Raw genomic sequence first — 25,995 nt, forward strand, 5'->3', positions numbered from 1 at the left:
GCCGCACGGGGATAAGCATAGCCGATTTCATGCCATAACTGGAACGGGATATAAAAGGTCGGGCAAGCTGCTCGATTATCTTAACAACAAAACGTCATACTCAGACACTCAGACAGCTTCGTTTACCACTACAACCTCAACTTGAGCTTTCCATCACGTGTTTACGATTACAAGAGAAAAACGAAGCAACAAAAACGAAGCAACAAAAACGAAGCAACAAAAACGAAGCAACAAAAACGAAGCAACAAAAACGAAGCGACAAAAACGAAACAACGAAAAAAACCAACCAACCCCAACACTCAAAATGCGCTTCTCAACAGCAATAATCTCCACCGTCGCCTTCGGGCTGGCCGCCGCCTCTCCGCTGGTCAACCGGATGGCAGGCGGCCCATCCGTCATCCCAGGCAAGGGCTTCTTCCTCGCCGTGGACGGCGACCTGCGCGAGATGGACCCGGAGAACGCGGCCAGCAACGCCTGGGTCCTGAGCCTGCGGCGCGTGGCGACGGGCTTCTACGCCGCCGTGATCGAGCCCCGCAGCCGGGACAAGACCCAGAACCCGACGTTCTACATCAACGGGACCTTGGCCGACGAGCAGACGCTAAAGTACGACATCCCCGGGGCGTTCCCGCTGTCGATGACGGTGCGGGCGGACCGCGAGGTCGCGGACGGCGAGTACGTGGTCTCGTTCCGCAACAGCGACCAGGACAACTTTGTGGCCGTCGCCAAGCGCGCCGACGGCATCCCCGTCCTGGCGCCGGCGTTGTACGGTGGTACCTGGGCCGTCTGCCGGCGCGACCTGCCCACCAGCACGGGCCCGGTCTCGGTCATGATGCCGCGGGCCGTCGGGGCGGGCCAGAGCGCCCCCGAGGGTTGCGTGACCGTCAGCTTTGTGTCCATGTGCACTGATCTCGCCGAGCTGCAGCCGACCGATGGGTGGAACCATGACAATGTCTACGAGATCAAGTGTGTTGCGAACTGAGGCTTTGGAGGGTAGGCGTGAAATGCGGATGGACTACAATAATATCACGAAACAGACGGGCAATGCGCCTCATAATAGACGGGAACATCGGGGGGAAATGATGGGGCTGGTGGATACATCAGAGTACATAAATAGCTTTTCTTATATAAATTAATAACACACTAGACAATCAATCATCGACAGGCAATCCCACATGACATCATTACTACATTGGCACAAACCCCAAGTCGATCCATTTCTTCCCGTCATGGCGTACCTGCTTCAGCCTTCCGCCTTCGGCCTGAAAATAACACCTGTTCAAGTCTCTGCTGTTTGACAACCGGACGTTGGTCTGCGTGGCATCGTTGTTGACCGCCCCCATGCCCTCGTTGACGCAAGCGATGCGTGTATTGATGTCGGCGCGCGAAAACACCGGGTCGGAAACCGGGCCCCTCCACTCGCCCTCGCCGTCCGTCTGCGACATGATCCTGATGCCGCCGTTTTCCCTTTGCAGAGCGTCCTGCCACAGCACAAACGTGTTGATGCCCGGCCCGCTGGACTTTCGGGCCGTCGCGAAGCCCCCGAGCCCGGCGCCGGCGGGAATGTCGACGGCCAGGGCACCGCTGTTGCCTGTGCTGCTGCCGCGGGAGTCGCGCTCAAAGAGCGAGAGCGTGCCGTTCCCGTTGCGGTAGAAGAGGCGCAGCTCTTCCGGGTTGCGCGTCGCGCCGACGGGGAGCGCGAGCAAGGGGGTGGCGCCCGCGGCGTCGGAAAGGCCCTCCAGCTTGACGTTGGCGGCGCTTGCATCCTGCACCTGCCTGATCTCGCTGCCGGCTTGGTAAAAGTTGTACGGCCACAGGGAGGCGAGGTTGGAGCTTGGCGAGGCGCTGTAGCTCTTCTGTGTGATGCTGTCGGGTAAGCCCAGGGGCCAGACCAGGCGGAAGTTGTAGCCCAGAACGATGCCGGTAGGGGAGAGGTAGTTCATTTGGTTTTGGGCCTCCCATTCATTTTCCTATGCGAGAGAGGGTGTGTTGGTTTTTGGTTTTTGGTTTTGGTTTTAGCGTAATTCTTTGACCTGAAAGCCTGAAAGTAGGCGGTCCGGGAGGAAAGGACGGAGGGATGATTTTACATACCACACCTGACCATCGCCAAAGCGTGCTTACGGCAAAAGGGGTTCCAGACTTGGGCTGGTGGGCATCTTTGTTCACTAGTGGGACAATTCTGGGAGCAGTCCAGTTGGACCACAGGGACGAGAACCAACTCGTCCTGAGGTTATCGTCGGAGTCCTGGTAGACAAGCTGGATAAAGGTCTCGTCTTTGACCCTCCATCCGATAGCGGCAAGGCCCGAGGCTGGGCGGATCGCCTTTCGGGGTCCGCCGCCGGTGGGCATGTCTTCAGCGGGAGGAGATGCACCGGGTCCGCCGCCGTCTCCACCACCACCGCCGCCCTCACACGTCCCCAAACTGCCTTTGCACTCGGTCGCCTTCCACACGGCAACTCCGGTGATGGTGGCTGCGATCAGAGCCGCACACACAGCAGCCAGGATGGATACAAGCCATCCCGACCTGCTCCGGCCACCCTTTTTTTGATCTGGAAATCTTGGAGTTCGAGCCAGTGACCGGGTCCGTGGATGCGGCCCCAGAAGAATTACTGGGGACTGAAGCATACTGTGGATGTGCTTGGTAGTTGTGGTGTACATACTGCTGCTGATGATTGGGGTCGTTTCCTTGTGAATGATGGTATTGTGGTAGGGCTGGCTCGGGCGCCTCATGCGATCGGTCTTTGACCAAGGGCTGAATGTACACATCCAGACGCTCGTAAACCTGCTTGGAGCTGTCGTCCGCCCCCTGACGAATGGGAGTTGCTGGCTGTGGTATGGCCATTTTGCGTCTGTCCCAGCTAGACACCTGTTGCCCAGGTAATTTACCTGGGTCTCCTGATTGTACTAACAAAGCGGGCAAATAAGTGGCTCGTCAATAGGGTAACAATCTGGAGAAAAAGAAACACGGCAGCTCCATGTCTGCGAAAAAAAAGAAAACTCCAGGGCCAGCAGAGAATATAGGAATTTCAGGAGGCAAGGCTGCAGCAACACCCTAATAATCTTTCTTCTGGTGAAAAAGTCCGCATTTCCTGCCCCCAACGTGGCCTGGAACTGCACGGAAATATTTGGGGGGTGGTTACACGGGCGAAAACAAGAGCGAAAAATGGCCCGACCTGGTCGCTTACTCGCATATTATTGTCCCTAATTTCCTCTCGAGATGTGTAAAAGGGTGTCTTAATATGCAAAGTTGACAGTTGCCACCAAGTATTGGACAAGTAAAAGGGGCTCTTGTGACTATTGCTGGGTAACACAGCTTGGATTGCGTCTCTGCCCCCAACCATACATAAAGGACTCGGTCTTGGCGACTCCAACCAAGCGCTTGCCCAGTTGGGGCTTTGACAAATCGCACAATACGACAACACGACAATAAACACAAAGAACTTCGGGGCCGAAGTTGAGAACAATGACTATGTTGCAGGAAATGATGCGTTGTGGGTTGCAAACTGTTCCAGCAATCCCGCTGCCAATGTCTTTTAGAGACTCTACTCATCAAGATAAAAAGACCGGTGTACTCAGTATGTATGTTTGTAAATCCAACACATGGCAATCATTTGCTACCAGACCTCCAAAACCGCACCAAGACTCAACCTCATCAACATCAACATGTCATACAATCCGTACATGGGCTTCAATGTCGACGACTATGGGTATTACGGGTCTGACCAGCCAAACTACGAGCAGCCGAGCGGCTCGGCTGCGCCTGTGTATGCGAATCCAGCTTCCATTGGACTGGCGCCACGTCCAGGCACCTCGTCTGGGAGTGGTCAGAGTCGCACTTCATACCTCGGACAGCCTTACTACCCCCCGCCCTCGTCTGCACTCGCTTCGGATCCAGTCCGCTCCTCCTCTCGCAGCGGCCAACGCTCGTCCGCCAAGAAAGCTGGGTCGTCTTCCAAGACCTCTCAGCGATCGTCGCGGAGTGCTTACCCACCGACGTCCATGCCTGCAGTCTCGTCGGGTCCTGCAGCGCGTTCTTCTTCTCGAAGCGGCCATCGCTCGTCGGCCCAGTCGTCGCGGAGTGCCTACCCACCTACGTCCATGCCGGCGTATCCCGCTGAGCCTGCAGCCAAGCCTGCAGCCAGACCTGCCTCACGTAGCAGCCGCAGGGAATCTTTGTCGGGTATGTATCCACCCGCGTCCATGGCTGCCTATGATTCGGAGCTTCCGTCTAGTTTTACCTCGCAAAGCGGACGCAGGGAGTCCTTTTCCGATCTGTTTCCACCCACACCGATGGCTGCCTCGGATCTGTTTCCACCCACGCCCACGCCTGCGTATGACGACGAGCCTCCGATGTTTGGGTATGATGACGACGTGCCTCCGGCTAGGTCTGTCTCGCGCAGCGGACGGAGGGAATCTGTTTCCGGTACATATCCACCGACGTCCATGTCTGCGTACGATTCCGAGGTTCCGGCTAGGTCTGCATCACGGAGCGCTCGTAGGGATTCTCTTTTCGGTGCGTATCCACCCACATCCATGTCTGCGTTTCCTGCCGAGCCTCCAACGAGGTCTGCCTCACGAAGTGGGCGCAGGGAGTCCGTATCCGGCATGCATCCACCCACTTCAACGACCCAGAACTTGTTCGAGGCCCCAGCCAGGCCTACCTCGCGATCTGGTCATGGTCAACCATCTAGCAGCTCACAATCTGGTCATGGCCGGCCATCCAGCAGATCACACGCTTCAACCCGCAGCCACCGCCGATCCGCCGAGGTCCCTGCCCGCCCCAAGAGCCCCAAGCCCTCAAACAGGGATGCTTTCGGCTCAAGGTACAAGACTTGCCCCAAGTGCGGCCTCGGCAAGTTGAGGCTGTCGTCAATGACCATGTGCCGCGCTTGCACGGAAGAGGCTTCCCGACCCGCTCTCGGTCCGGGAATGCCCAAATCTCCATCGACGACACCATATCGGCCCGTGGTTGACCTTTCCAACTCGGGTGCGTCCAGGGCTACCCCTTACCCCATCCCCACTTGGTACACCGGCACTCCTGTCCTCGGTGGCACCAACCCGTACCGTGCCAGCTTGGTGGCGCCGCGTGATACTCGCATTTGTCCATGCGGTCGACCAAACCACGACAACTTGTCAATAATGTGTTCTTATTGCCAGAGGCACGGCCTTGGGCGGTAGAGCAACCTGCCATTTCACACGGTAAGCAGTGCAATTAACTGCTCAAAACAGTACAAGTGCTCTCTGTAGAATATCATCCGACTTTTTCCTTTCTGTAGAAAAACGTAGACAATCAAGCTTGACTTCCATCTGCACTTTTGTGTATTCCTGTGTGCATATCGTCGTCCCCTTTTTTTTATTCCCGAGTCCTCTTGACAACGTACGTCTTGTCCTTTTCCGACGGCAATTTGACAAATATCCCGTTTCCATGGCCATCTACCTCGATGGCAGCAGAGGTACCGTTGACCTGCCCCAGCGGAGTGGCTCCCAAAGTAACCCAGACGGTGTTCCCATTGAGGCTGGTCAAAGTCGCATTCGTCAACCTCGCCTGGTCATCCCAGAGCACATCTAGCTGGAATCCGCCCCTCGTCAATAGACCCTTGGCATGCCCTCCTCCATTCGCCGCCCACTGTCGCGGTAGAGCAGGTAGCAGCCTTATGAGATGGTGCGCGCTTGTGTCGTCTCCCAGGGTTGCCGCAGTCCCCTCGGCCGTCACCAGCTCATGACTCTGAACAATAGCTTCGACAATGGTCACTCCGCCATAGTTGCCGTCCAGCTGGAATGCCGACGGGGCGTTGATATCAAGCATGGAGTTTGGGTATGTCAAGTTTACCAAGAGGTGGTTGTACGACTTGGCAACGCCATCCGCATCAAAAAGCCTCGCGGCCAGCGCAATCGACCAAGCGCGCGACCAGCCCGTGTCGCCACCGCCGTTGCCCAGCCGCCTTGCCAGCGAGCGCCTGGCCGCCTCGAAGGGCAGGCTGGTAGAAGATGTGATCTGACTGCCAGGGAAGAGGCCGAACAGCTGCGAAAAGTGCCGATGACCGGGCTCGTCTTCCGTGTAGTCGTGGATGAACTCGGCGAGGCCGCCATACTGGTCCCTGCGAAGCGGGGGCAGGCGAGCACGCGCTGACATGAGGCGATCCTGGAACTCCTTTCCCTCGACGTTGCCCAGGATCTCAGTCGCGTGGAATACAAGTCCAAACACCTCCCAGATGATGGAGTTGTCGCACGTGGGGCCCAACGTCAGGGCCACCCCTTGCCTCGTTGTGCTGTTGGGGAGGTAGTACTGGATCTCAGGGGACACGCTGGGATTCGTGACAAGGTGGCCCTGGTATTCTGTGAGGAAGTCGAGGAAGAAAAGAGCAGAGTCCCGCAGCACCGGATAGTAGTCCCTCAGTACCTGTTCATCACCGGTAAAGAGGTAGTGCTCATAGACATGCGTTACGAGCCAGCCCAGACCGGTCGGCCAGAAAGTCGAAGCGGCGTAGTTGTCCTGCGGCGCGCAGTCGCCCCAGAGGTCCGTGTTGTGGTGGCATACGGAACCCGACGCATTGTACATTCGGCGGGCGACGTCTTTGCCATTTTCGTGCATTATCTTGAGGTGGTCCAGCAGGGAATGGTGCAGCTCGGGCATGTCTGTGCCAATTGTCAATAGATGGCTGCGGCATTGAAACCAATACGCAAAAAGCAGGGAGATACCGAGGAGCGAGCAAAAGAAAAGGCCAAGGGCACTCAACTCGTCAGCAACGCCGGCCAATAATTCATCTGCAGGTTGATGTTAACGGTATACTTGGAGCCCCATTGTGGAGAAATGTCGGTGTTCCAAATGCCCTGTAGGTTCGCTGGTAAAGTCCCCGGCCTCCCACTGGCGATTAAAAGATATCGGGCAAAGTAAAAGTACAGCGTGGCCATCTCGGGGTCAAAGGCCTGCGACATGCCGCGCAGCCTTTGTGCCGTCGACTTGCTCTTTTGCTCGCTGGAAGACATTCCCAGGTTGAGATCAACCCGGCCAGCCAACTTCTGGTAGTCCTTGACATGTTCAGATCGAATGGCGTCATAACCCTTCGCAGCAGCTGTGCGAAGATCCACCAGCACCGACTCGCGCAGCTGCTCCTTGGGCTTGCGGTAGGTGGTCCAAGCAGTCCAGTATATCACTGCCGAATCAGCGTCGCTAACGACAATGGTCTCACCAATCGTCTTGATGGAGCCTCCCGATACTGTCACCTTTGCCCCTGATGAAAAGACTATCGCATCAGATCCCATGCTCCCACCACCCATGAGAATCGTGTCGCCGTCCAGGCTTGTCGTATAGTCCTGAAATCTGTTCAGACCGCTGCCGCGTGACTGGCTCAGCGTGAAAGAGATCGACCCGCTTTGATTGCTCTTCATCCGGACGGCAATGATCTGGTCTGGAAAGCTGGCCAAGTATTCGCGGCTGAAAGCGGTACCATTGAGGGTGTAATCAACACCAGCCAAGCCTTCACCAACATCCAGCCACCGTTCATAATTCCCCGCCTGTCCTGCCGGTCCCTTCATCGCAAGATGTAGTCGGCCGAGCCAGTCGTAGTGTCTTACCGAGTCCGGTAGGCCCTTGTACGCCATCCCGGCAAGCGTTGCGGCCTCTTCGATTCTGCCCTGGGTAATCAGCTGCTGGATCTGGGGCATGTTGGCGGCGGCGTCTGGGTTGACGCGGTCCATCTTTCCACCCGACCAGAAAGAATCCTCATTGAGCGTTATGGCCTCCGTCAGGGCGCTTCCGGGCAGTGAGAAGCCGAGGCGGCCGTTGCCGATGAGGAACGAGTCGTTGTACGTAACGCCTGCAGTGGTCTGCCACAGCCTGAGGGGGTTGGCGGCCGAGTTCGCCAGCGTGGAGTCCATGGCTGCCACCGCTCCAGAGAGGAGAGAAAAAAGAGCAAATCTCAGTAGCGTCGCTGCCATCCTTGCCGCTCAAGTATCTCAAATGACACAACGCGGGAGCCCGAGCATGGAGGAAAGCGGAGCATCAGACTCCCATTGGACTTTGCGGAGGCATGCGAGGTCCCCATATAGCCCGACGTCTGCCCAGCCCAGTCGAGCATCCCCTCACGAGGAGTCGGTCCATCGGATTATCTAATCCCGACTTAATAATGGGCTGATGTCGTCAGATATTAGCCGGCGGAACTACATTTGTTTGGTTGAGGCCCCCGCGTCCCCCACCACGAGAACGGCGGGCCGGTCTGCAGATACGACGTTGTTGAGAATGCTGGACTTTTGGAGAGTGCCCACCATTACAGGGAGCGTTGCCGATGGAGCGCTCTTGGCATACAAATAAATGCTGGTATATATGTCGGGGTGGTTTTCGCATCACCTTCAACGTTCCACCTACGGGTATCGTGTGAAACCCACCGGGTACTATGAGATCTCTCGATCTCTCCAAGTCTCCATAGCTATTGTGGAGACCAAATGCAGGCAGCTATCAATAACTTGTAGTCAGAAATCAAAGTAGCGTGGTGTCTTGTCAAGCACAAACGATTCGGGATGCCCATGTCACGGCTACAGTGCTTGTTTTGCCTAAGTTTTTCTCGGTAAAGAAAAAGAGTACACACAAAAAAAAAGAAAAAGCTTGGACCTTGAGTACCGGAATGCCGAGATGGAGAAAAAGGTTCTTACAAAGATTCCCCAAGACACTTGACCGGGGTTGGCAGCTTATCTAGCCTCGTACGCGCCTGTCTGCTAAACCTTACGCTCCAGTTCTAGCAATCTCTTGCTGTAACCTCCAATGAAAAACCGATTGCAAGCTAAAATTGGACGTATGTTTGTTGCGCGATTCAGAGCCACCCCACCAAGATCAAATCGCACAGAGGCTTGGCGATGATTTTTTTGCGGGTAGCATTTAAGGTGCGGGGTACTGTCACGCTAATGCGCAACTCTGTTTCGCTAGCCTTCAACGTCTGCCGAATCTCTGATTCCACAAATAGTCCACCCGCCCACATAACTGGTGACTGCCTGCGGCAACTAAATTTCAGGGACCCAGGGTTGGAATGCCGGTTTGGCAATCATCAAACCCCCCCGGCTATCTACAGTATCACTTGTCGAACTCTGCGCTATGTTTACTCTGCGCTATGTTTGCGACCTGTTTTTTCTTGGCTTCTTTGCCACGATGGAGACCATCATTACAGACTGGCTGCAGGTTGAAGGAGGAAGCAATCCCAAGAGGAAGCGTGCAGAGTTATTGTCCCTTGAAAGACTGCCGTTAAATTAACTGATTTAGAACTAAAAAGATCATTCGGCTAACCCTGTTTCCTCTGCAGACAAGTATGCTCCGCCTGCCACGCAAAAAAGATAAAATGCGATCTTCAAAAACGACTAGCGCAAGGCGAGGAACGATGCACCGCTTGCGATGGCGCCAACCGGCAATGTGATGTGCGACACTCGAAACGAAGGAGGAAAACGACCAACCCAACGACAAATAACCCAACAACAACGCCGGCGGCGGCGACTTCACAACCAGCGCGGCCGCCCGAAGAATACAGAAGACGGTCGGTCGTCAGCGAAGCGCATCTTGACCTCCGCACTCCCCCGTCGTCTCATTTCAGCCAAGCTCGCCATAATTTGCCAAATACCTGCCCCTCCTACATATCAAACCACAGCCCCGAATCCTTTCGCACCACGCGCACCGGCGATACCGGCCACGAATTACGAACTGGTAGAACCGCAAGCGACCTGGACACTGGATTTCTCCAGGTTTACGGCCCAGAGCAAGATATAGATGTCGAAGAACAGGAACAGGAGGCCGCGTTAGGCCATCCCCACCACAATACCCTCGCATTTCAACAAAGAGAGCTGCACGAGATATTTGCCGAAACCTACAGCGAGTATTGCTTCACATGGTGTCCCGTACTCGACCCCGACACATTATTACGAGAAGTTGCGCGGTCGCCGTTGCTGGCCAATGCCGTTGCCTTGGCGGCAAGTCACATACGGCCGCCGCTTCTCCCACACGATGGACCGGCAGCCTACTACAAGGCCGCCACCACCATGTTTTACAACGACGAGGAGCCTGATCCCTTGACAACACTGCAGGCCGTGTCGCTTTTTTACTGGTGGGCAAAGAAACCACCCACCATGATCCACCGTCACTCTAGCTGGTGGTGGCAAACCGTCATCATCCGTCAAGCACAGCAAATGAATATACATCGGGAAACTCAAGCACCAAAAGACCCACCAGAAGACGACGCATCACCTATTGCCCACGCCCAGGCGCTGCTCTCTGTCGGAGGCCATTACTTCCCAGCCCCCGCATCAGCAGTACCATACCGTCCCGAGATCAGCATCCGCCGACGCATCTGGTGGACTGCATTTGCGAGGGAGAGGCTCACAGCTCTATGTCAGAGCAAGCCGGCCGTCATCGACCCAGAGGATTGCAATATACAAGAGTGCACCCTGCACGACTTCCCACCCGATCCGACGATTCAGCGAAAAGGAGAAATATTTATCTATTGGGTTAGGCTTTGTGGGATCATGGGTCGCATGGCCAAGCAGCTCACCCGCGCCTCTCCAACCGAGCCCTTCCCCTTACACCTGAGGCGTGAGCTAGTCAGTTGGGTCAAGTCCTTGCCACCTCATCTGGTTCTGCCGATACAAACAGGAACGACTCCCGCGTCCTCGTTTGACAGGGACATTCACTTGCTACACTTGCCATATTTCACGAGCATTATCGTTCTGCACCTTCGCAAATCTGCCCGTGCTCCTGTGCCACAGGCTCTTCCAGCCGCGATATTGGCTGCGAGCTGCACGGCAAGAATCTTGCGCGACATACTTGCGAGAGGTGATTCCAGATACCTGCCAGCAATCACATGTTGGTATACGGGCTCAGCCTTTATAGCTTTGCTCCAAGCCACCCGCATCGAAAGCATAGCTGCCGAGGCAACTGCTGGGCTGGACATCATCACTGCCACGGTGGACCAGCTGCAAATCATGTGGGGATCGGCCAAGATTATTCGGAACGGATTTGACAGGTTACGGTCGCAGCAGCATCAAATGCATGCACAAAGCCGGCAGCCGAGCGCCGTGTCTGTTCCCGAAGCAGTTGTACCGGAATCTGAACACAGGATCACGCCGGTGATGAGTGATGAGCTGCCGGAGCTGGACAAGTGGGAGAGTCTATTCCCATTTGTGACACGGGACACGAGCGGCATAGCCGCCACTCTGCTGCCGATTAGGAGGGAGCCAAGGGACGCGACCAGGATGCCCACGCCCGACAACATGCTGTTCCAAGATAGGGACTCGTATATGGCGGGTCTCCTAGACCCCTTTGGCTACGGCAGTTTGGAGTTTGCCGACCTTGGGATGCCTGAATTCGGCGTGTAAACGCACTGTTTCTTTTTTTTCTTTTTTGGGATTAGCCCATTTTGTATTCTGGCTCCTTCTGATGACATGAACTCGACACCGAACAAATGCTTCTCTTTCAATAGATTTAATGTCATATCGCTATGCCATGCCTCGCTCGCTACATATGTTCATCTCAACTGTCAAACATTCCCCCGAAACGTCCATTAAACCCCTTGCACTTTTTTTTTCTCCTTTCGTGAATATTAGTTGGGCGATTTATCGGGCTTTTGTCAAGAAAAAAGAATTCCTCAGCCCTGCGCCCGCCCTGGCGCTTGCTTCATGAGGCAAGTTTGGACCATTCACGTCCTCACCCACCTGGTCACAGGGGGGATATTGTCATTTGCGACCTCGCCGTCCATATCCTCGGCCTTTTCGACATACCATGACAGGTCAACGCCATCCTGAAACTCCCATTCGATGAAGCCATTGCCCAGAAACCGCCAGGGATTCTGCGTCCGGTAGACAATCTCAAAGTCCTCGGCTCGAATCTCGCTAAGCAGCCGTAGGAAGAGCTGCACTCCGCCGCCAAACAAGGCAGTCACCTTGCCGTCCTTGGTGCCGCGCTTGTACCAGCTGGAGCAGCCGCCGCTCCAAACGAGTCGCTTGTGCATTTCGTCGCCATAACGCATGTAATCAAGCGTTTTGTCGAGCTTGGGGTGGACATACTTGATGTCCTCGATCGCCATCTTCCGGACCCACTTGGCGATGTAGTCGCCGGTCCAGTTGAGCGACTCGACGAGCGAGCCGGCACCTCCCAGGCACCGCGGGCCCATGAAGAGGAAGAAGTTGGGGTATTTGGGGACGGCGACACTCAGGTAGCTATCCGGAGAGTCCTTCCAGCGGGTGGCGAGGTCAACAGTTTGATCTTGGCCGAAAATGGGATACCGCGGACAGTGGGAGACGTCAAAGCCTGTTGCACAGATGACTGGTGTTTTTGCGAGACAAGATTAGTGACTTGTTGCTTTTTGTCTCTCCTTTTGGCCACTCGAGTCAGAGGTTCAGGGGTTATGGTATACTTACTGACATCCACCTCGTGGACCTGGCCATCGGCAGTATGTATGGCATTTTCCGTAACCTTAACCACGGCACTGTTGGTCAAGTGCACGTTTGGTTTGCTAAAGCTTTCGAGGTATCCCGGCCCCGGCGTTATGCGCCGGCAACCCATTTCATATTTGGGGATTAGCATTTCGCACAACCTCTCGTCGTGGTTCAGCTTTTCCGCCATCTGTGCAGCGGCCACTTTCATAGCCGCCTTGTTGTTCTCGCCTTTGATGAGAATGTAAAACGACCTGTTGGTCGTCGAGATGATGCTCTTTCTGTGCTCGAGGTGTTTTTCCGGATCCTGGAACCTGGCCTTGTCCTCCTCTGTGTACTGTGGGTTCAAATCCTCAATATCCCGGCCCAGGTGCTTGGACGGCGGGGCGCGGTAGTAGACCCAAGAAGGGCCGCGGATGAAGTTTGTCACTGTGGTGCCGGGCAGCTTGGCCATCTGCGGCAGAATCTGGATGCCGCTGGCCCCGTTGCCGATAACGGCTATGCGTTTATTGCTGTAATCGTACTCGTGGTCCCAACGGGCAGAGTGCGTGATGTGACCCTTGAAAACGGCCCCCTCGCCGCGCAGACCAGGAATATTGGGCCAGTTCTCGTGCACAAGCACTCCCTGAGCCGAGACGAGGATATCACAGTACTCGTCGCGCTCGACACCGGCGTGGGACACGGTCAGGTGCCACTGCCCCCGGTCCTCGAGCCACCTGGCGCCGACGACGCGGGTGTTGAGGTGCAGGTCCCTGTCGAGGCCCCACTTTTTGACGGTGGCCTTGATGTACGCGAGGATATCTGCCCCAGAGGCGTAGAAACGATCCCAGTTTGGGTTGGGATCAAAGGGGAAGGCGTAAATATGGGCGGGAACATCGCACTGGACGCCCGGGTAGTTGTTCACCAGCCACGTCCCGCCGACCTCGGGCAGGGCCTCAAAGATGGTGTGCTGGACCAGCTCGCGCATCTCACGGAAGCGGTGCTGGAACTTGTGCGCCATCAGCAGGCCGCTGAAGCCGGCGCCGATGGTGACGACGCGCAGCTTCTTGCGCGGCGTGTAGGCGTAGTCATTGTTGAGGGTGAAGGGGTCTTCTGCGGCATCGTTGATGTCTGGACTAGAACTAGTTGTGGTGGCTTTTGGGTTGGGGTTGGGTGATGCTTGTGTATTAGTCGGCTGTGGGGACTCGGTATTAGTGTTGAGGATTGGTGATAACTCTTCGGGAGCTTTCCCCTTGGGGGTATCTACCATGACGGTCATGTTTCCTGTATTTGCCTTGAGACGAGCCAAAGCAAACACAAGGTCTTTGCCACCTTCATCAAGATCAAAAGATGCCAAGTCCAAGTCTTTTTGGACTTTTCTGTGCCCTGTGCCGTTGATATAACGGATGATACCTTTTCCAAAAAAGAAATGTCGCTTAGCTTATCTCTTTATTTCCCGAAATGAAATCGGATCTACATCTGCTACTAGTTGGTACTAAAATTATTGTTGCCGGTGTACAATGTACAGCCGATTCCACCGGTAGATGTTTTTTTCTTTTTTTGGAGGTTTCGGCAAAGTGAATGGTATTATCCCAATTGGGAACTGCCGTAGCCGGCGCATCGGGTTTTGGGGGGACCCTTGGGGAATCGAAAAAGTAATTATGGGCCTCGTACTACGGGGACCCTACCTTATCTTGCATCGATTTGCTCCCGCACTTTTTTTTGCGTGACTTGTATTTTTGCGTGCAGACTGCGACCCCCCCCCCCCTCTTTTTCCGCGCGCATAAATTACGTCGTCACGTCATACCCCAATCCAGCTTCCCAGCTTTCAGGGTCTGCAAAGTGGGAAAATATGACTCGGAAAAAAGTGCGAGTTGGATGCCACATTAGTAGTAAACGAGGGCTCGAGGGTTTCTGCCTTGACGCCTTGCTACTTTTGATTGTGTACACTGTACATTAGAAATAAATCTATGCGTTGGCTTTGGCAAGGTAGACATGGAGGGCAGACGAATTCGTTGACGTGAGCGGGGCGAGGCATTGTGGGTTCGTGCGCGCGTTCGGCTGTGCTCGGCATTACCTGGGCGCGTCGTCTTGTAGGTTTTTTGGATGTGTTGCGTCTGAGACAGTCGATTTTCCCCAATTCGTGTCGGCGCTGTAATTATATTCTTGTCGGTTACCTATTTTGAGCTCCTGTTCTCTATATTGGGTGATTCAATCATTAGCCGAAGTGGAGAGAATCAATTGCAACTGTCAGGCCACACCACACCTAGCTCGCCTTGCAAACATGGTTTTCTATCCCCCCTCGTGGGTGCCGGAACTAAGCAAGTTACTTCTTCCCCCCGTCGCTTTCCCTTCCCATGAAGGGCAAGGCAAAACAAGCCTGATCTTGCTTCTTAAATTGAAACCAAAGTCTAACCAAACAAAAAAAAACCACAGCCCAGGATGCGCCAGACTCAATCCCACTCCACGAGTTTATGATTAACGAGAGCCATGGCCGGCAACCCCTCAATAAATCCCGAAACCCGTTCACATGCGGATTGACCGGCCGAACCTACACCACCGCAGACCTTCACCACCGCTCCGAATACCTCGCCCGCGCTCTGGCGCAGCGCACCGGATGGGCTCCCGACGATGACCTGACCCCTTGGGACAAGGTCGCTGCCATTTTTTCCATCAATACCATCGACTACATCATACCCGCGTATGCCGCGCACAAGCTCAATGGAATTGTCACCCCCGCCAATGCTGCTTATGCTGCCGACGAGCTCGAGCATCAACTTCGGAGCTCCGGTACCGGCGTAATTTTCACGTGCGTCTCACTTCTCACCACGGCCCTCAAGGCTGCCGATGCCGCCGGGCTCAAGAGGGACAGGATCTTTCTGCTGCCGACGGTGGGCGACGAGGCCGCCATCGCGCAGGCGCCCTTCCCGACCATCGACGACCTGATAACCAAAGGTAAACAGCTTAAGCCGTTGGAGCCGATCAAATGGGTCAAGGGCCAAGGAAAGAGGCAGGTGGCCTTTATCAACTACAGCAGCGGTACCTCGGGACTTCCCAAGGCGGTTATGATCTCCCACTACAACATTATCACCAACATTATTTCGCATGTGGCCTACGAGTCGGTTGCCAGGAAGCAAAAGGGTATCGAGACGCAGGTGGAGTTGGGACTGCTACCAATGAGCCACATCTACGGGCTCGTAGTGGTAGCACATACGGCCACCTGGCGTGGCGACGAGATTATTGTGCTGCCCAGGTTTGAGCTCAAGAGCTACCTCGAAGCAATCCAGAGGTTCCGCATCGAGCACCTGATAGTCGTCCCGCCCATGGTCATCGCCATGTTGCAACAGGGAGACGTTTGCGCCAAGTACGACCTTTCAAGCGTGCGCTTCGTCTATTCGGGGGCGGCCCCGTTGGGAGAGGAGACCATTGCCGAGCTGGCAAAGACGTATCCCAAATGGATCGTCGCACAGGCCTATGGATGCACCGAAAGTGCGGTCGTGGTCTGCTCCAGCAGCGAGCACGACGTCATGACCAAGTCTTCTGGGTCTCTGGTGCCCGGCGTCCGCGCCAAGCTTATGGATCCCGTGTCTGGCAAGGAGATTACTGAACACGACAAGCCCGGCGAGATCTGGGTACAGGTGAGTTTCCCACTACTCGAAAGGATAGCACAGAGCATGAAAGAAATGACAAGACTAACACCATGTCATCTCAAAGTCACCCTCCGTTGTTCTCGGGTACCTGAACAATGAAAAAGCCACGGCCGAGACTTTTGTCCACGACGCCGACGGCCGCTGGCTCCGGACGGGCGACGAAGTCTACGTGACCAAATCCCCCCAGGGCCACGATCACATCGTCATCGTCGACCGCATCAAGGAGCTCATCAAGGTCAAGGGCCACCAGGTGGCACCGGCCGAGCTTGAGGCGCATATCCTGACGCACCCGGCCGTTTCCGACGTTGCCGTCACGCAGGTGCCGGATGAGCGGGCGGGTGAGGTTCCCAAGGCTTATGTGGTCAAGTCTCCCGAGTACAAGAACACCTCTGACGAGGAGATGGCGAGACTTGTCACCAAGCACGTGGCCGACCACAAGGCGTCGTACAAATGGATCAAGGGCGGCGTGGAGGTCATGGACGCCATCCCCAAGAGTCCCAGTGGCAAGATCCTGAGAAGGCTGCTGAGGGATCGGGAAAAGGAGAGGAGGAGAAAGCAGGGTGCCAAGATTTGAGCCATTGGTGGTTGAGGGCTACATGGTTTGTAAGATTGCCTGTAAATCATAGTGCGTGCCTATCCATCTGGGTGGATTAAAGATGTACGAGACTTGGACAATAAAATGCTTTTTTTTTTCTTTTTTTCTTTTTTTCTTTTTTGTCTGCCGTGCTCTGGGCATGCGTTTCCAATGGCAAACAAAAGCTGGCTGGCCTTAGCTAGAAGACTTTTTGCAGCACCATTTCTACAACGGGAATAGAGTTCGCGTTTGTCAAGGCTCGCGAACACGACATCTCGACAGAGTGAGTGAGCAAGTTGTACATCTGTGCGTCGCAATCGAGAGCGCGAGCTGCCCTGTTTGTTTGGAATATGAGACCACGGTCAAGTTTTGGGTAGTGGATAGGCAAGTAAATCCTGCACCCATTCGCCACTTTTGGAAAACGAGACGGGTATATGGATGACAAAACCAATGCTCAATGTCTGTTACCCACCCGGGCTGTTGGCCCGAAACCCGGACTCCCGAAAGTTTGTGCTGACAGGTGAGGAAACAATGGTTGATGGAGGACGAGGAAGGGGCAGGATTGCACAGAGCAAGCTTTCCGCAGCCTTGTTTTCTAATCGATGCGTTTTGGAAATTGATCGAGCTAAAGTAGCTTTGATTTAGTCCTTTCGCAAAGCGATTACAGCGCGAGTCGGCGGAACATGCCGCGCAATAACGTCTCTGCATCGAATTTATTTTCTACTGGTCATCGCTCGAAGCGACTTGCTCCGCCGTGTCAGCAACCAACTGTAAAGCTTCTCCTTGCAATCTTGGAACGAAGCGGGTCAGAGGCCAACCACTGGCAGTTTGATAGTAGTAGTTGACGCTAGCCTTCAGGGCTAGCGGTCCACAATGCAGACGAACCAAGCCCCTATTTCTCAGATAAGGTGTACAGTACAGGCACGCGACAGAATGAACAAGGCGGGTACCTGCGTCGCTCAAGGCAGCTGAAGGCAGCTGAAGGCCACGGAAATGTCGAATCCAGCACTAGAATTCTTTTGGCTCCTGCTGGAGCAAGCGAGAGGGCAGATGTAAACACCGGCCATGGTCATTTGCTTGATGGTACACAATTCCGCCTTGACCATAACATTTTTGGTACTGTGCTCTTGCAGTGCAGTAGTCAAGGCCGCTATCCACTCTCAGAATGTCACCTTGCAGTCACATCATTCCATGTAATACAATGCATCTTCAAGCACTTTAACTGGTGGTTTACTGTTTTTGTGTATGTTTTTGTTTCCCGCATTGGGACAGTAACGAACAAACCAACCCCAGTCTGCCTTTCCGGGACAGGTGTTCCCTACTAGAAACAAAGCCGTTGTTTGGCTTGCTTGACAAGCTTCAAGGCGCGACCTGACTGGACTGACCCGCATCCCACCTGCCTCAATTTACTCCGACAGGGACCGCCCCCAAAACAAGGGCGAGCGCACAGGCACCGTAGGCCCAGGGCACGCCGAGTCAAGACAAGCATTTCTCTGCCGAACGAGGGATTGACGAGGATCTTCCGATGTGACGGGATCTGACTGCCTTGGCGAGAACTAATCACATCCCAGAGACAAACTACTTGCCTAGAGTAGAGTGAATAGACGACAAACATCAAAGAGACTACTAGTCTAGGTAGTGAAGGATGATATCCGCGTGCACTTGCACCAACGAGACGCGTGTCGTCCCGTCATGTCATTTCGGGTCGTGCAAGGCCGTAGACCAAGCATGTACCTTCCCTATACAGGTACAACATTTGACTTTCCTCCACTTTTTTCTTTCTTTCTTTCTTTTCGGGGTCCTTTGACCACACCGGATCGTTTCCAATCTTCTTTCTCATGTGGGACGTCAATGTATACGAGATGCTGCGGTAGCGGTCAAGGTCAAGGACCCCTTTTTTTTCCCTCTTCTCTCAATCAGCCTGCATGCAACCACCAGCAACCAAACCAAAAAGTCTCTATTAACCTTCTTTGCGGGCTCTCAGAAATATAGCAGCTGCCAATAAGTAATCTATAGCATCTGAGGGGCTGTTCTATTTCTAGCGTGTCGGTCTAATTTTCCTTGGCGCGGGGGCTAACTCTGGACAAAGATAGCATCGCGGATGCAACTCAGCACAGATCGAATATATTAAACGACAGTTGCCATCCAATTTGCGCGAGGCGTTCTACAAGTTTACTGACTAGGGGCAAGCCTGGCGCGGGAACCATGGAGTCCAACGAGAACGCGACGCCATCTATTGTAACATTTTCCTGACTAAATCAGGTCATTGCTATTCTAGAACTAAGGGCCAAAACTAGGGCTAGCCGGGCTGTTAGTCTGTAGTAGTTGGCCTACGAAGGAGCAATAGTTGTTGGTGATTTTTGGGTATTCACAGGTACTATTGTTACCTAGGAAGAGGTAGACATATCTACCGTACTCGTGGAGAACCACTCTACCATAGTATAGTAACCTCGCCCATCATGCACCACTTTCGCCAAGCAAGCCTCGACCATCTTCCCCGGGTCCCAGGTACATGGACCCACAATGCTTGAGCTGTTGATGAGAAGCTTGTCAATGGCGGCTCCGCGGGGGCGAGTTGGATGGTGTGACGGTTCGTTGGTTGCTACCCGCTGGTAGCATCATCATCAACCCTGGTTCCCTGAGCGAATTTGCACGGCGCACTTCTCCGAGATGGTGGAGAGCAAGCATAGAGGGAGGACGCCAAACACCCATGCCCTGTTTACTATGGTACAGCTCCTGAGGTTACCTACCTAGGTAAAGCTAGGTAGCTCGAGGGCCGGTCGGGACTATCGCCCTACCCGAATGGTGATGAATCCACCGCGAGCTCGGTGATTTTGTTAGGAGATGAACAAGTATAAGAGGACTGTTAGTCTCCTCTCTTTGGCATCAATTCTCTTTCCTTTCTCCAGCATCCAACAGCCACTCAGATTCAGACAAGACTCGAACCAAAACACACTCACACGTCCCCCACAAGACAATAAAACACTTGGTCTCTTTCGACAACAAAAAACAAACAAACAAACAAACCAAAACCGCCAAAATGCGCTTCTCCACCATCTTCATCGCTGCCGCCTCGGTCATGGCTGTCCAGGCTGCCTCCACCACCTCGGTATCAAAGGCCGCCGCCACCACTCCCGCCAAGACATCGGCGACCCCAACTTCCACCGCGCCTGCCAAGAAGGCCGCTGGTGCCCACGTCGCTCCCGGCGCCGCTCTGGGTCTTGCTGGTGTTGCCATGCTCCTGGTCTAAATGCCTCGACACATTCGTTGCTGGTAAGTTCTGGTTGCATTCATCTTGGAACAGACCTTTTACGAAAAAAGCACAATTGGAATACTAACAGGGTAGTTGGCTTTCTAGACAATCCGGATGATCTTTTCCACCCATCCCGCGGATGGGATTAGGGGAAAAACAATCTTGGATCTCATTGGGAGGAGCCTTTTCTTTATTTTGTAACCCACATTGTACATAGCATCACCTTTTGTCTCCTGATTCCATCGTTATCAGAGACTATATTTACATATTACGAACTGCCCGTCTTCTTCATTCTACGTGGGTGCAAAATATTTGTCTTGTGTGATATATGTTCTCAAGCACTCATAGTCAGAGTAATGAGTGCTTGTTTTCATTTGCAGCACAAAGTTTGGCTTTGTAATATGCGATACTACGTAAAGGGTTCTGAGCCATAACCGGTACCAGCATCACGGCAAACCTTTGAACCTAGTTTGGTGTGCTACATAGGTACGGTTTGCTACGTGGTCCGAACGCTGCCAGATAAATCAGCCGAATTGTCGGTTTAACCGGATAAGGCAGTTAGTTGCCTCGTACGGCTCGCAAACACTAATCCCCTTTGCCGGGGGTGCTCGCTACATGCTGTCATGTCTTTCTCCGGGCCAACTCCGGTCGTTGGGGGTTTCGCTGATGATCAGTTCTTTTTTTCCTTGTGCTTGTGCCGGTTCGGATTGAAGACCGAAGGCAGATGTTTTGGGACGGAAATATGCGTACAAACGCTGTAAAAAAACGCGTACCGAACGATTGCCGTCATCAAAAATTCATGGGTCAACCTTTGTTTGTCATCAAATCTATAATGACAACAGTTGATGATATAGCATTGAGCATTAAAGCAAACCCTCCTACCACGCCACCCAAGGCATGTATGTACATCTGACAGTTCCAGAGCCAAAGCTAGGTAGGTATCTACCCCTCCTCGCTCACACGTCTTGTGTGTGTTATACATGTCACATTTCACATGGGCGCAGTTAGTTTCGCCAGACCACAACCACTAAAATCCCCAAAACCTTTACATTCCTGAAAGCTTCAAGTTGAAACCATGCCCCGCTCGAGACAGTAGTTGACGTCCAGCGCAGTCAACTGCCTCGGGACATTTGTGCGTCAACCTTGAACCCCTGCAGCTTCGGGGCCCTCTTGCCCATTTGTGATTCCACCGTTGCTGAACCCCCCTTTTGTTACAGAACTGAACCCTGCAAACACGGCATTGACGCAGGTATATTCTTTCCACCCTGGACCCAGCCCTAGGAGGCCTTTTTTGCCCAAGCAATCGTCGCGCCCAAATCTGTCCCCGGACTCGTACAACAGATACGTCTGTTTGTCGTGCGTGACTACCCGAGGCGAATGCCACACGGTTCTCATCCGTCGCCCGGTGGCTGACTGGCCTGTGAAGGGTAGATGCAATAACTGTCCAAGTATGGCATTTATCTCGGCTACTTCTAAATATTCTCATTCTGGAGCATACCGAAAGGGTAATCTGTATGGCCGAGCTTTGCCTCTATCCAAGCATGCTATGATGTCGACTACATCATAAAAAAAGGTCTGCCAAGAGAGACTTTGGTTAAAAGTTATGCCAATGTACAAGGCATCTTGGTCAATTTGTCACACACGAAAATTGATTCGCCCACTGTATCTATCTATGATGGGGCTTTCTAGCTGCAACAACCTGCTATATTACGCAGATCAACATTATCTTGGCTGCAGGCTGAAAAAAGCTTGACAGTCTCCCCAGAATGCTTACAAAGTCATGCAGACAAGCGAAATGTATTTACCCGTCCACGGTACAGTACCTTGTTGACAGACAGACAAACAGACATGAGGATCCATCACAGCTGGATCAATCGGCACCCCAGGCCCCACGACTACTGCACACCATGAATATTTGCTTGGCGTAAATCCTGTGTTGACTTTTGCCGCCCATTTCCCCCGCAACCCCAACTTTTATTGCTAATTTCACTAGAGGATGTCGCAACGGAGGAGAGAAAAATCTCCGATTGGGGCGAAAATGTCGTGCGGAGAATCGACTCGGCTGCTCGGTACAGCGTTGGGCCGTGGTTTCCTGCCGTCGCCCCAGTGTTTGCGAGGCACTTGAGTAGCACCCAACCATGATTTATGTCGTTTTGTTGCTACTGTAGATGTCCATCTCCTTCCTCAACCAGAACATGCACTCTGCAAGTCTGCCAAGATGTAGGAGAGGGGAATCAAAACAATTGGACCAGATGTAGGAAAACAAGGTGCCGATGGGGGGGAAATGGCATGCATATACTCTGTGGATGTTTAGGTATATAGCCGGAAGGATGACCTTGCTCCAGATGGCCCTTGACATTTAGTCTTTTTTTCACTGCAACACGCTCGTTTGTCTTGATTGACTTGTACCGGTTGCGCCTGGGGGTAGCTGTCCCCGCCTGAACCACAGCCATGACGCGACTAACATCGCTCCTCGTAGCCTTGGGTGGCCTTCTCAGCTCATCGCCGGTCGCATCGGCACAGCTTGCAGGAGCCAACTCCACATCAGGGTCAGAAACCGTCCACGTAGGCTGGCTCGACGGAAAAGCACCCTCGATCTTCGCAGGGGCGACCTTTGGCCTCCCTTGGCCCCGGGGAAAGTACCGTCCCGGCACCGCAAGCTTTACGACGACAGACGACGGGTCGGAGCTCCAGTCGTGGGGGACGGCCTATTGGCCCGATGGCTCCTACAAGTGGACCGCACACGCCGTGCCCGCGTCCTCGACCCCGCCGGCCGACGGCTACAGCGTGGTTGCGTCCGGGGGCGGGTCGCCAGGGAATTATACCAGCAGAAACAAGCACAGACGACGTCAGGATGGGCCTGCAGGGCTGGTGACTTCCAACACGGACGATGTGGTAACGGTCGACACGGGCAAGATGTCTGTTTCGTTCCCGAAACGAGGTGGAGTGGTTGTGAGCGAGCTGCGCTCTTCGGGCGGCAAGACAGTAGGGAGAAACGGGCGCCTGGTGCTGCACTCGCAGTCGGGGGTTCTGGAGGACATTGACCAGGCGGCAGAGGGTGAAGCCGTCCAGCACTTTGCCTTCCAGAGCACCGTGGAAAACGTCACAGTCAGCGAGGAGTCCTCCTCGACCCGCGCCCTCGTTACCGTGCGCGGCAAACACGCAGCCACCGCCGGCTCGCACCAACCATGGCTCCCCTTCATCCTCCGATTCTATCTGTACCGCGGCGCCGACACCATGCGCATCGTGCACAGCATCGTCTACGACGGCGACGCCAGCACCGACTTCATCAGGGGCGTGGGCGTCCGCTTCGACGTGCCCCTGGCCGGCGAAGAGCTGTACGATCGCCACGTCCGCCTCTCGGGGGTCGACGGCGGGCTGATGGCCGAGGGAGTCAAGGGACTGACGGGTCTCCGTCGCGACCCCGGCGCCGCGGTCAAGGCGGCGCAGGTGGGCGGGCAAAAGACGCCGCCGACCGAGACGTGGGACGCGCGCGTCACCAGCCGGCTGCACTGGATCCCGGCCTGGAACGACTTTAGCCTCGCGCAGCTGTCGCCCGACGGGTTCACGGTCAAGAAGCGCACCGAGGCCGGGCAGAGCTGGGTGCACGCGAGCGGCGGCACCAGGTCGGGCGGCCTGGCGTACCTTGGAGGGGCGACCAGGGGCGGGCTGGGGTTGGGGCTGCGGCACTTTTGGAAGCGGCACCCGACAGGGCTGGATGTTCGCAACGCGGCCACGGACCAAGGGCAGCTGACGCTGTGGATCTACAGCCCCGAGGCGCAGCCGCTCGATCTGCGGCCGTTTCACGACGGGTTGGGCCAAAAGACCTATGCCGACCAGCTCGACGCGCTCGAGATCACCTACGAGGACTGGGAGGAGGGCTACGACATCCCCACTGGGATAGCGAGGACGAACGAGGTCTTTGTCACGGCGTTCGACACCACCCCCTCTGCCCAGACGCTGGCGGATTTGGCCGACCATATCGACAACCCGCCCGTCTTGACAGCCGCACCCGAAACGTACCATGCATCGGGCGCCCTCGGCACTTATTGGTCGCTACCGGGCCAAGGCGGCATTGGAAACCCCGAGGCAGCAGCCACAATTGAGAAGAACCTCGACTTTATGTTTAAATTCTACCAGGAGCAGGTTGAGCAGCGACGGTGGTATGGCTTTTTGGACCATGGCGATTTTATGTGAGCTGTTGCATTTTGCCTCGTTGTTTGCTGCTTGCTTGCTTGCTGCATGTTTGCTGCTCTCTTGACAAGCTTCTGTACACCTGCTAACCTTTGCTACTACAGGCACACCTATGACGCTGACAGACACACGTGGCGCTACGATGTTGGTGGTTACGGATGGGATAATTCAGGTGAGTGTTTACCATCCTTCATCCTCGTTTCACTCGACGATTTACTTGGCAAGTTTACCAACACACCCATCTCCAAACCCCCCCAACAGAACTCTCACCAGACATCTTCTTCTGGCAACAGTTCCTCCGCACCGGGCGCGCCGACGTCTACCGCTTCGCAGAGGCCCTGACGCGCCACACGGGCGAAGTGGACGTGTACCACAGCGGCAAGTGGAAGGGTCTGGGGACGCGGCACGGCGTGCAGCACTGGAGCGACAGCGCCAAGCAGGCGCGCATCTCGACGCCGCAGTACCGCAAGGTCTTTTACTACGTCTCGGGCGGCGACGAGCGCGTGGGCGAGCTCATGGAGGAGACGCTGGACGCGGCCCGGACCTTTACCTTTTTGGACCCGCGCCGCAAGGTCCGCAACGACGGCTTCAAACCCTCCGAGACGGCCGCCGACATCGGCCTGGGAACCGACTGGGGCGCGCTCGCGGCGGGCTGGCTGATCGAGGTCGAGAGGCGGGGCCCGCGTCGGGACGAGGCCATGGCCAGGCTCGACAGGACCATGTCGGGCATCGGGCGGCTCAGGTTCGGCTTCGTGACGGGCCAGGCCGTGTTCAATCCCCAGACGGGCGACCTGGGACCGCCGCCCCAAGACCCGCTCAACAACGGATCCATCGGCATCTCGCACCTCTCCTCCGTCTTTGGCCTGGTCGAGGTCATCCACGAAATCACCGAGCACCTCGGCGGTCCGGACAAGCTGCCGCCCGCATTCGACGCCGCCTGGCTCGACTACTGCCGATACTACAGCGCCTCCGCCGACGAGCAGCGCGCAAAGTACGGCGCCGCCTTCTCCGGCACCAGTCTGAAGCAGGGCCACTCGCGCCTGACGGCCTACGTGGCCAACCGCACGCGCGACGACGCGCTCGCCCGGCGCGCCTGGGCAGAGTTTTACGGCAACGACGGCCTGAGAGCGTCGCTGCCGTGGGCCAGCGTGTCGGTGAACAAGACGGATTTCATTGGCCCCGCCGTCGAGGCGCCGTGGTTCAGCACCAACGATCTAGGCCTCTATGGTCCTGCAGCTATTGAGAATCTGCAGTTGGTGCCCGGTGCTTTGACTGGTCCACCGAATTAGGTATGATTGAGGGGTGCGAATTGCGATCACGTTACTGGATGTTTTGCCCTCGTGTAAGGTGCTTCCTTACGCAGTACGGTCGTAATAATTTAAAAAAAAGACCCCCGAAAAGAAAAGAAAAGCAAAGAAAAGGTAGCAATTGGCATCTTGTTAATTTCAACCAATAATTTCTTTCCGTTTCCTTGACGCAGAGTCGTAACCAACCTTTGCTTGGCCAACTAACTTCGTAGTCGAGTGTACCTGCGACAGAAACCTTGCTGTGTGACGTTTCCCCCTCCCCAATTATTGTCGGAATAACTGCTGGATTCGAGCACTAACCCCCGCATTCACGGAAGCACCCATTGGCTCGGCTCCCACATCAGCAGGCTCGGTATGCATTGTCCCGCCCCAACGTTGCATCTCGGCACCGGCTCCACCGATTATATGGGGTCTTTATCCGACCAACCGACATTCCCAGAAGCTAAACCTCGTGCATGACAAAGGAGGCGACTGGGATCCTACTCAAGCGAATGAGACGCTGTGGACGGGGAAACAACCTGACCAGTAACCAGAGGAGCGGGTTGTTCGTTTCGCGTGAGATGCAATGTTGGGGTAGCCGCGGCTAAAGTCGTGGCATGGAGAGGGCGGGAAATTTGGAGCTGGGGGAGGTGCGGA

At 54.9% G+C, this 25,995-nt stretch overlaps 8 protein-coding genes across 8 annotated transcripts; 5 read left to right on the top strand and 3 right to left on the bottom strand.

Annotated features, from left to right (window-relative positions):
- Positions 1-304: 304 nt before the first annotated feature.
- On the top strand, positions 305-979 carry MGG_00052 (uncharacterized protein; the record flags this gene model as incomplete). Its single annotated transcript, XM_003719043.1, has 1 exon — positions 305-979. The coding sequence occupies one exon, from the start codon at positions 305-307 to the stop codon at positions 977-979; it is 675 nt and encodes a 224-aa protein (XP_003719091.1).
- A 205-nt stretch (positions 980-1,184) lies between these two features.
- Positions 1,185-2,892, bottom strand: MGG_11684 (uncharacterized protein; the record flags this gene model as incomplete). Its single annotated transcript, XM_003719044.1, has 3 exons — positions 2,608-2,892; positions 2,089-2,546; positions 1,185-1,967 (listed from the first exon to the last, which is right to left on the bottom strand). The coding sequence occupies exons 1-3, from the start codon at positions 2,837-2,839 to the stop codon at positions 1,185-1,187; spliced, it is 1,473 nt and encodes a 490-aa protein (XP_003719092.1). The 5' UTR covers positions 2,840-2,892.
- A 457-nt stretch (positions 2,893-3,349) lies between these two features.
- MGG_00050 (uncharacterized protein) lies at positions 3,350-8,049 on the bottom strand. The gene is made up of 2 exons (XM_003719045.1): positions 6,735-8,049; positions 3,350-6,633 (listed from the first exon to the last, which is right to left on the bottom strand). The coding sequence occupies exons 1-2, from the start codon at positions 7,933-7,935 to the stop codon at positions 5,351-5,353; spliced, it is 2,484 nt and encodes an 827-aa protein (XP_003719093.1). The 5' UTR covers positions 7,936-8,049; the 3' UTR covers positions 3,350-5,350.
- A 1,087-nt stretch (positions 8,050-9,136) lies between these two features.
- MGG_00049 (uncharacterized protein) lies at positions 9,137-11,346 on the top strand (the record flags this gene model as incomplete). The annotated part of the gene is made up of 2 exons (XM_003719046.1): positions 9,137-9,204; positions 9,288-11,346. 2 exons carry the CDS (start codon positions 9,137-9,139, stop codon positions 11,344-11,346), a joined length of 2,127 nt encoding a protein of 708 aa, XP_003719094.1.
- Positions 11,347-11,632: 286 nt separating this feature from the next.
- Positions 11,633-13,806, bottom strand: MGG_00048 (uncharacterized protein). Its single transcript, XM_003719047.1, has 2 exons — positions 12,388-13,806; positions 11,633-12,292 (listed from the first exon to the last, which is right to left on the bottom strand). The coding sequence occupies exons 1-2, from the start codon at positions 13,658-13,660 to the stop codon at positions 11,667-11,669; spliced, it is 1,899 nt and encodes a 632-aa protein (XP_003719095.1). The 5' UTR covers positions 13,661-13,806; the 3' UTR covers positions 11,633-11,666.
- Positions 13,807-14,693: 887 nt separating this feature from the next.
- Positions 14,694-16,746, top strand: MGG_11685 (4-coumarate-CoA ligase 2). The gene is made up of 2 exons (XM_003719048.1): positions 14,694-16,019; positions 16,096-16,746. The coding sequence occupies exons 1-2, from the start codon at positions 14,856-14,858 to the stop codon at positions 16,603-16,605; spliced, it is 1,674 nt and encodes a 557-aa protein (XP_003719096.1). The 5' UTR covers positions 14,694-14,855; the 3' UTR covers positions 16,606-16,746.
- Positions 16,747-19,364: 2,618 nt separating this feature from the next.
- MGG_00047 (uncharacterized protein) lies at positions 19,365-19,855 on the top strand (the record flags this gene model as incomplete). The annotated part of the gene is made up of 1 exon (XM_003719049.1): positions 19,365-19,855. Exon 1 carries the CDS (start codon positions 19,646-19,648, stop codon positions 19,853-19,855), a length of 210 nt encoding a protein of 69 aa, XP_003719097.1. The 5' UTR covers positions 19,365-19,645.
- A 2,454-nt stretch (positions 19,856-22,309) lies between these two features.
- Positions 22,310-25,341, top strand: MGG_00046 (uncharacterized protein; the record flags this gene model as incomplete). The annotated part of the gene is made up of 3 exons (XM_003719050.1): positions 22,310-24,051; positions 24,157-24,224; positions 24,314-25,341. 3 exons carry the CDS (start codon positions 22,310-22,312, stop codon positions 25,339-25,341), a joined length of 2,838 nt encoding a protein of 945 aa, XP_003719098.1.
- Between the last annotated feature and the right edge of the window lie 654 nt (positions 25,342-25,995).

Source organism: Pyricularia oryzae, chromosome 5 (genome assembly GCF_000002495.2).
Source record: "Pyricularia oryzae 70-15 chromosome 5, whole genome shotgun sequence".
Classification (NCBI taxonomy): Eukaryota; Fungi; Ascomycota; class Sordariomycetes; order Magnaporthales; family Pyriculariaceae; genus Pyricularia; species Pyricularia oryzae.

Coding starts and splice junctions, on each gene's coding strand:
- MGG_00050 (XM_003719045.1), bottom strand. CDS start 7,935: ATGGCAGCGACGCTACTGAGATTTGCTCTTTTTTCTCTCCTCTCTGGA. Junction 6,634..6,734: donor TTGGCCGGCGTTGCTGACGA/GTTGAGTGCCCT, acceptor CAATTGGCACAG/ACATGCCCGAGCTGCACCAT.
- MGG_00048 (XM_003719047.1), bottom strand. CDS start 13,660: ATGACCGTCATGGTAGATACCCCCAAGGGGAAAGCTCCCGAAGAGTTA. Junction 12,293..12,387: donor GGTCCACGAGGTGGATGTCA/GTAAGTATACCA, acceptor CAAAAACACCAG/TCATCTGTGCAACAGGCTTT.
- MGG_11685 (XM_003719048.1), top strand. CDS start 14,856: ATGATTAACGAGAGCCATGGCCGGCAACCCCTCAATAAATCCCGAAAC. Junction 16,020..16,095: donor CCGGCGAGATCTGGGTACAG/GTGAGTTTCCCA, acceptor GTCATCTCAAAG/TCACCCTCCGTTGTTCTCGG.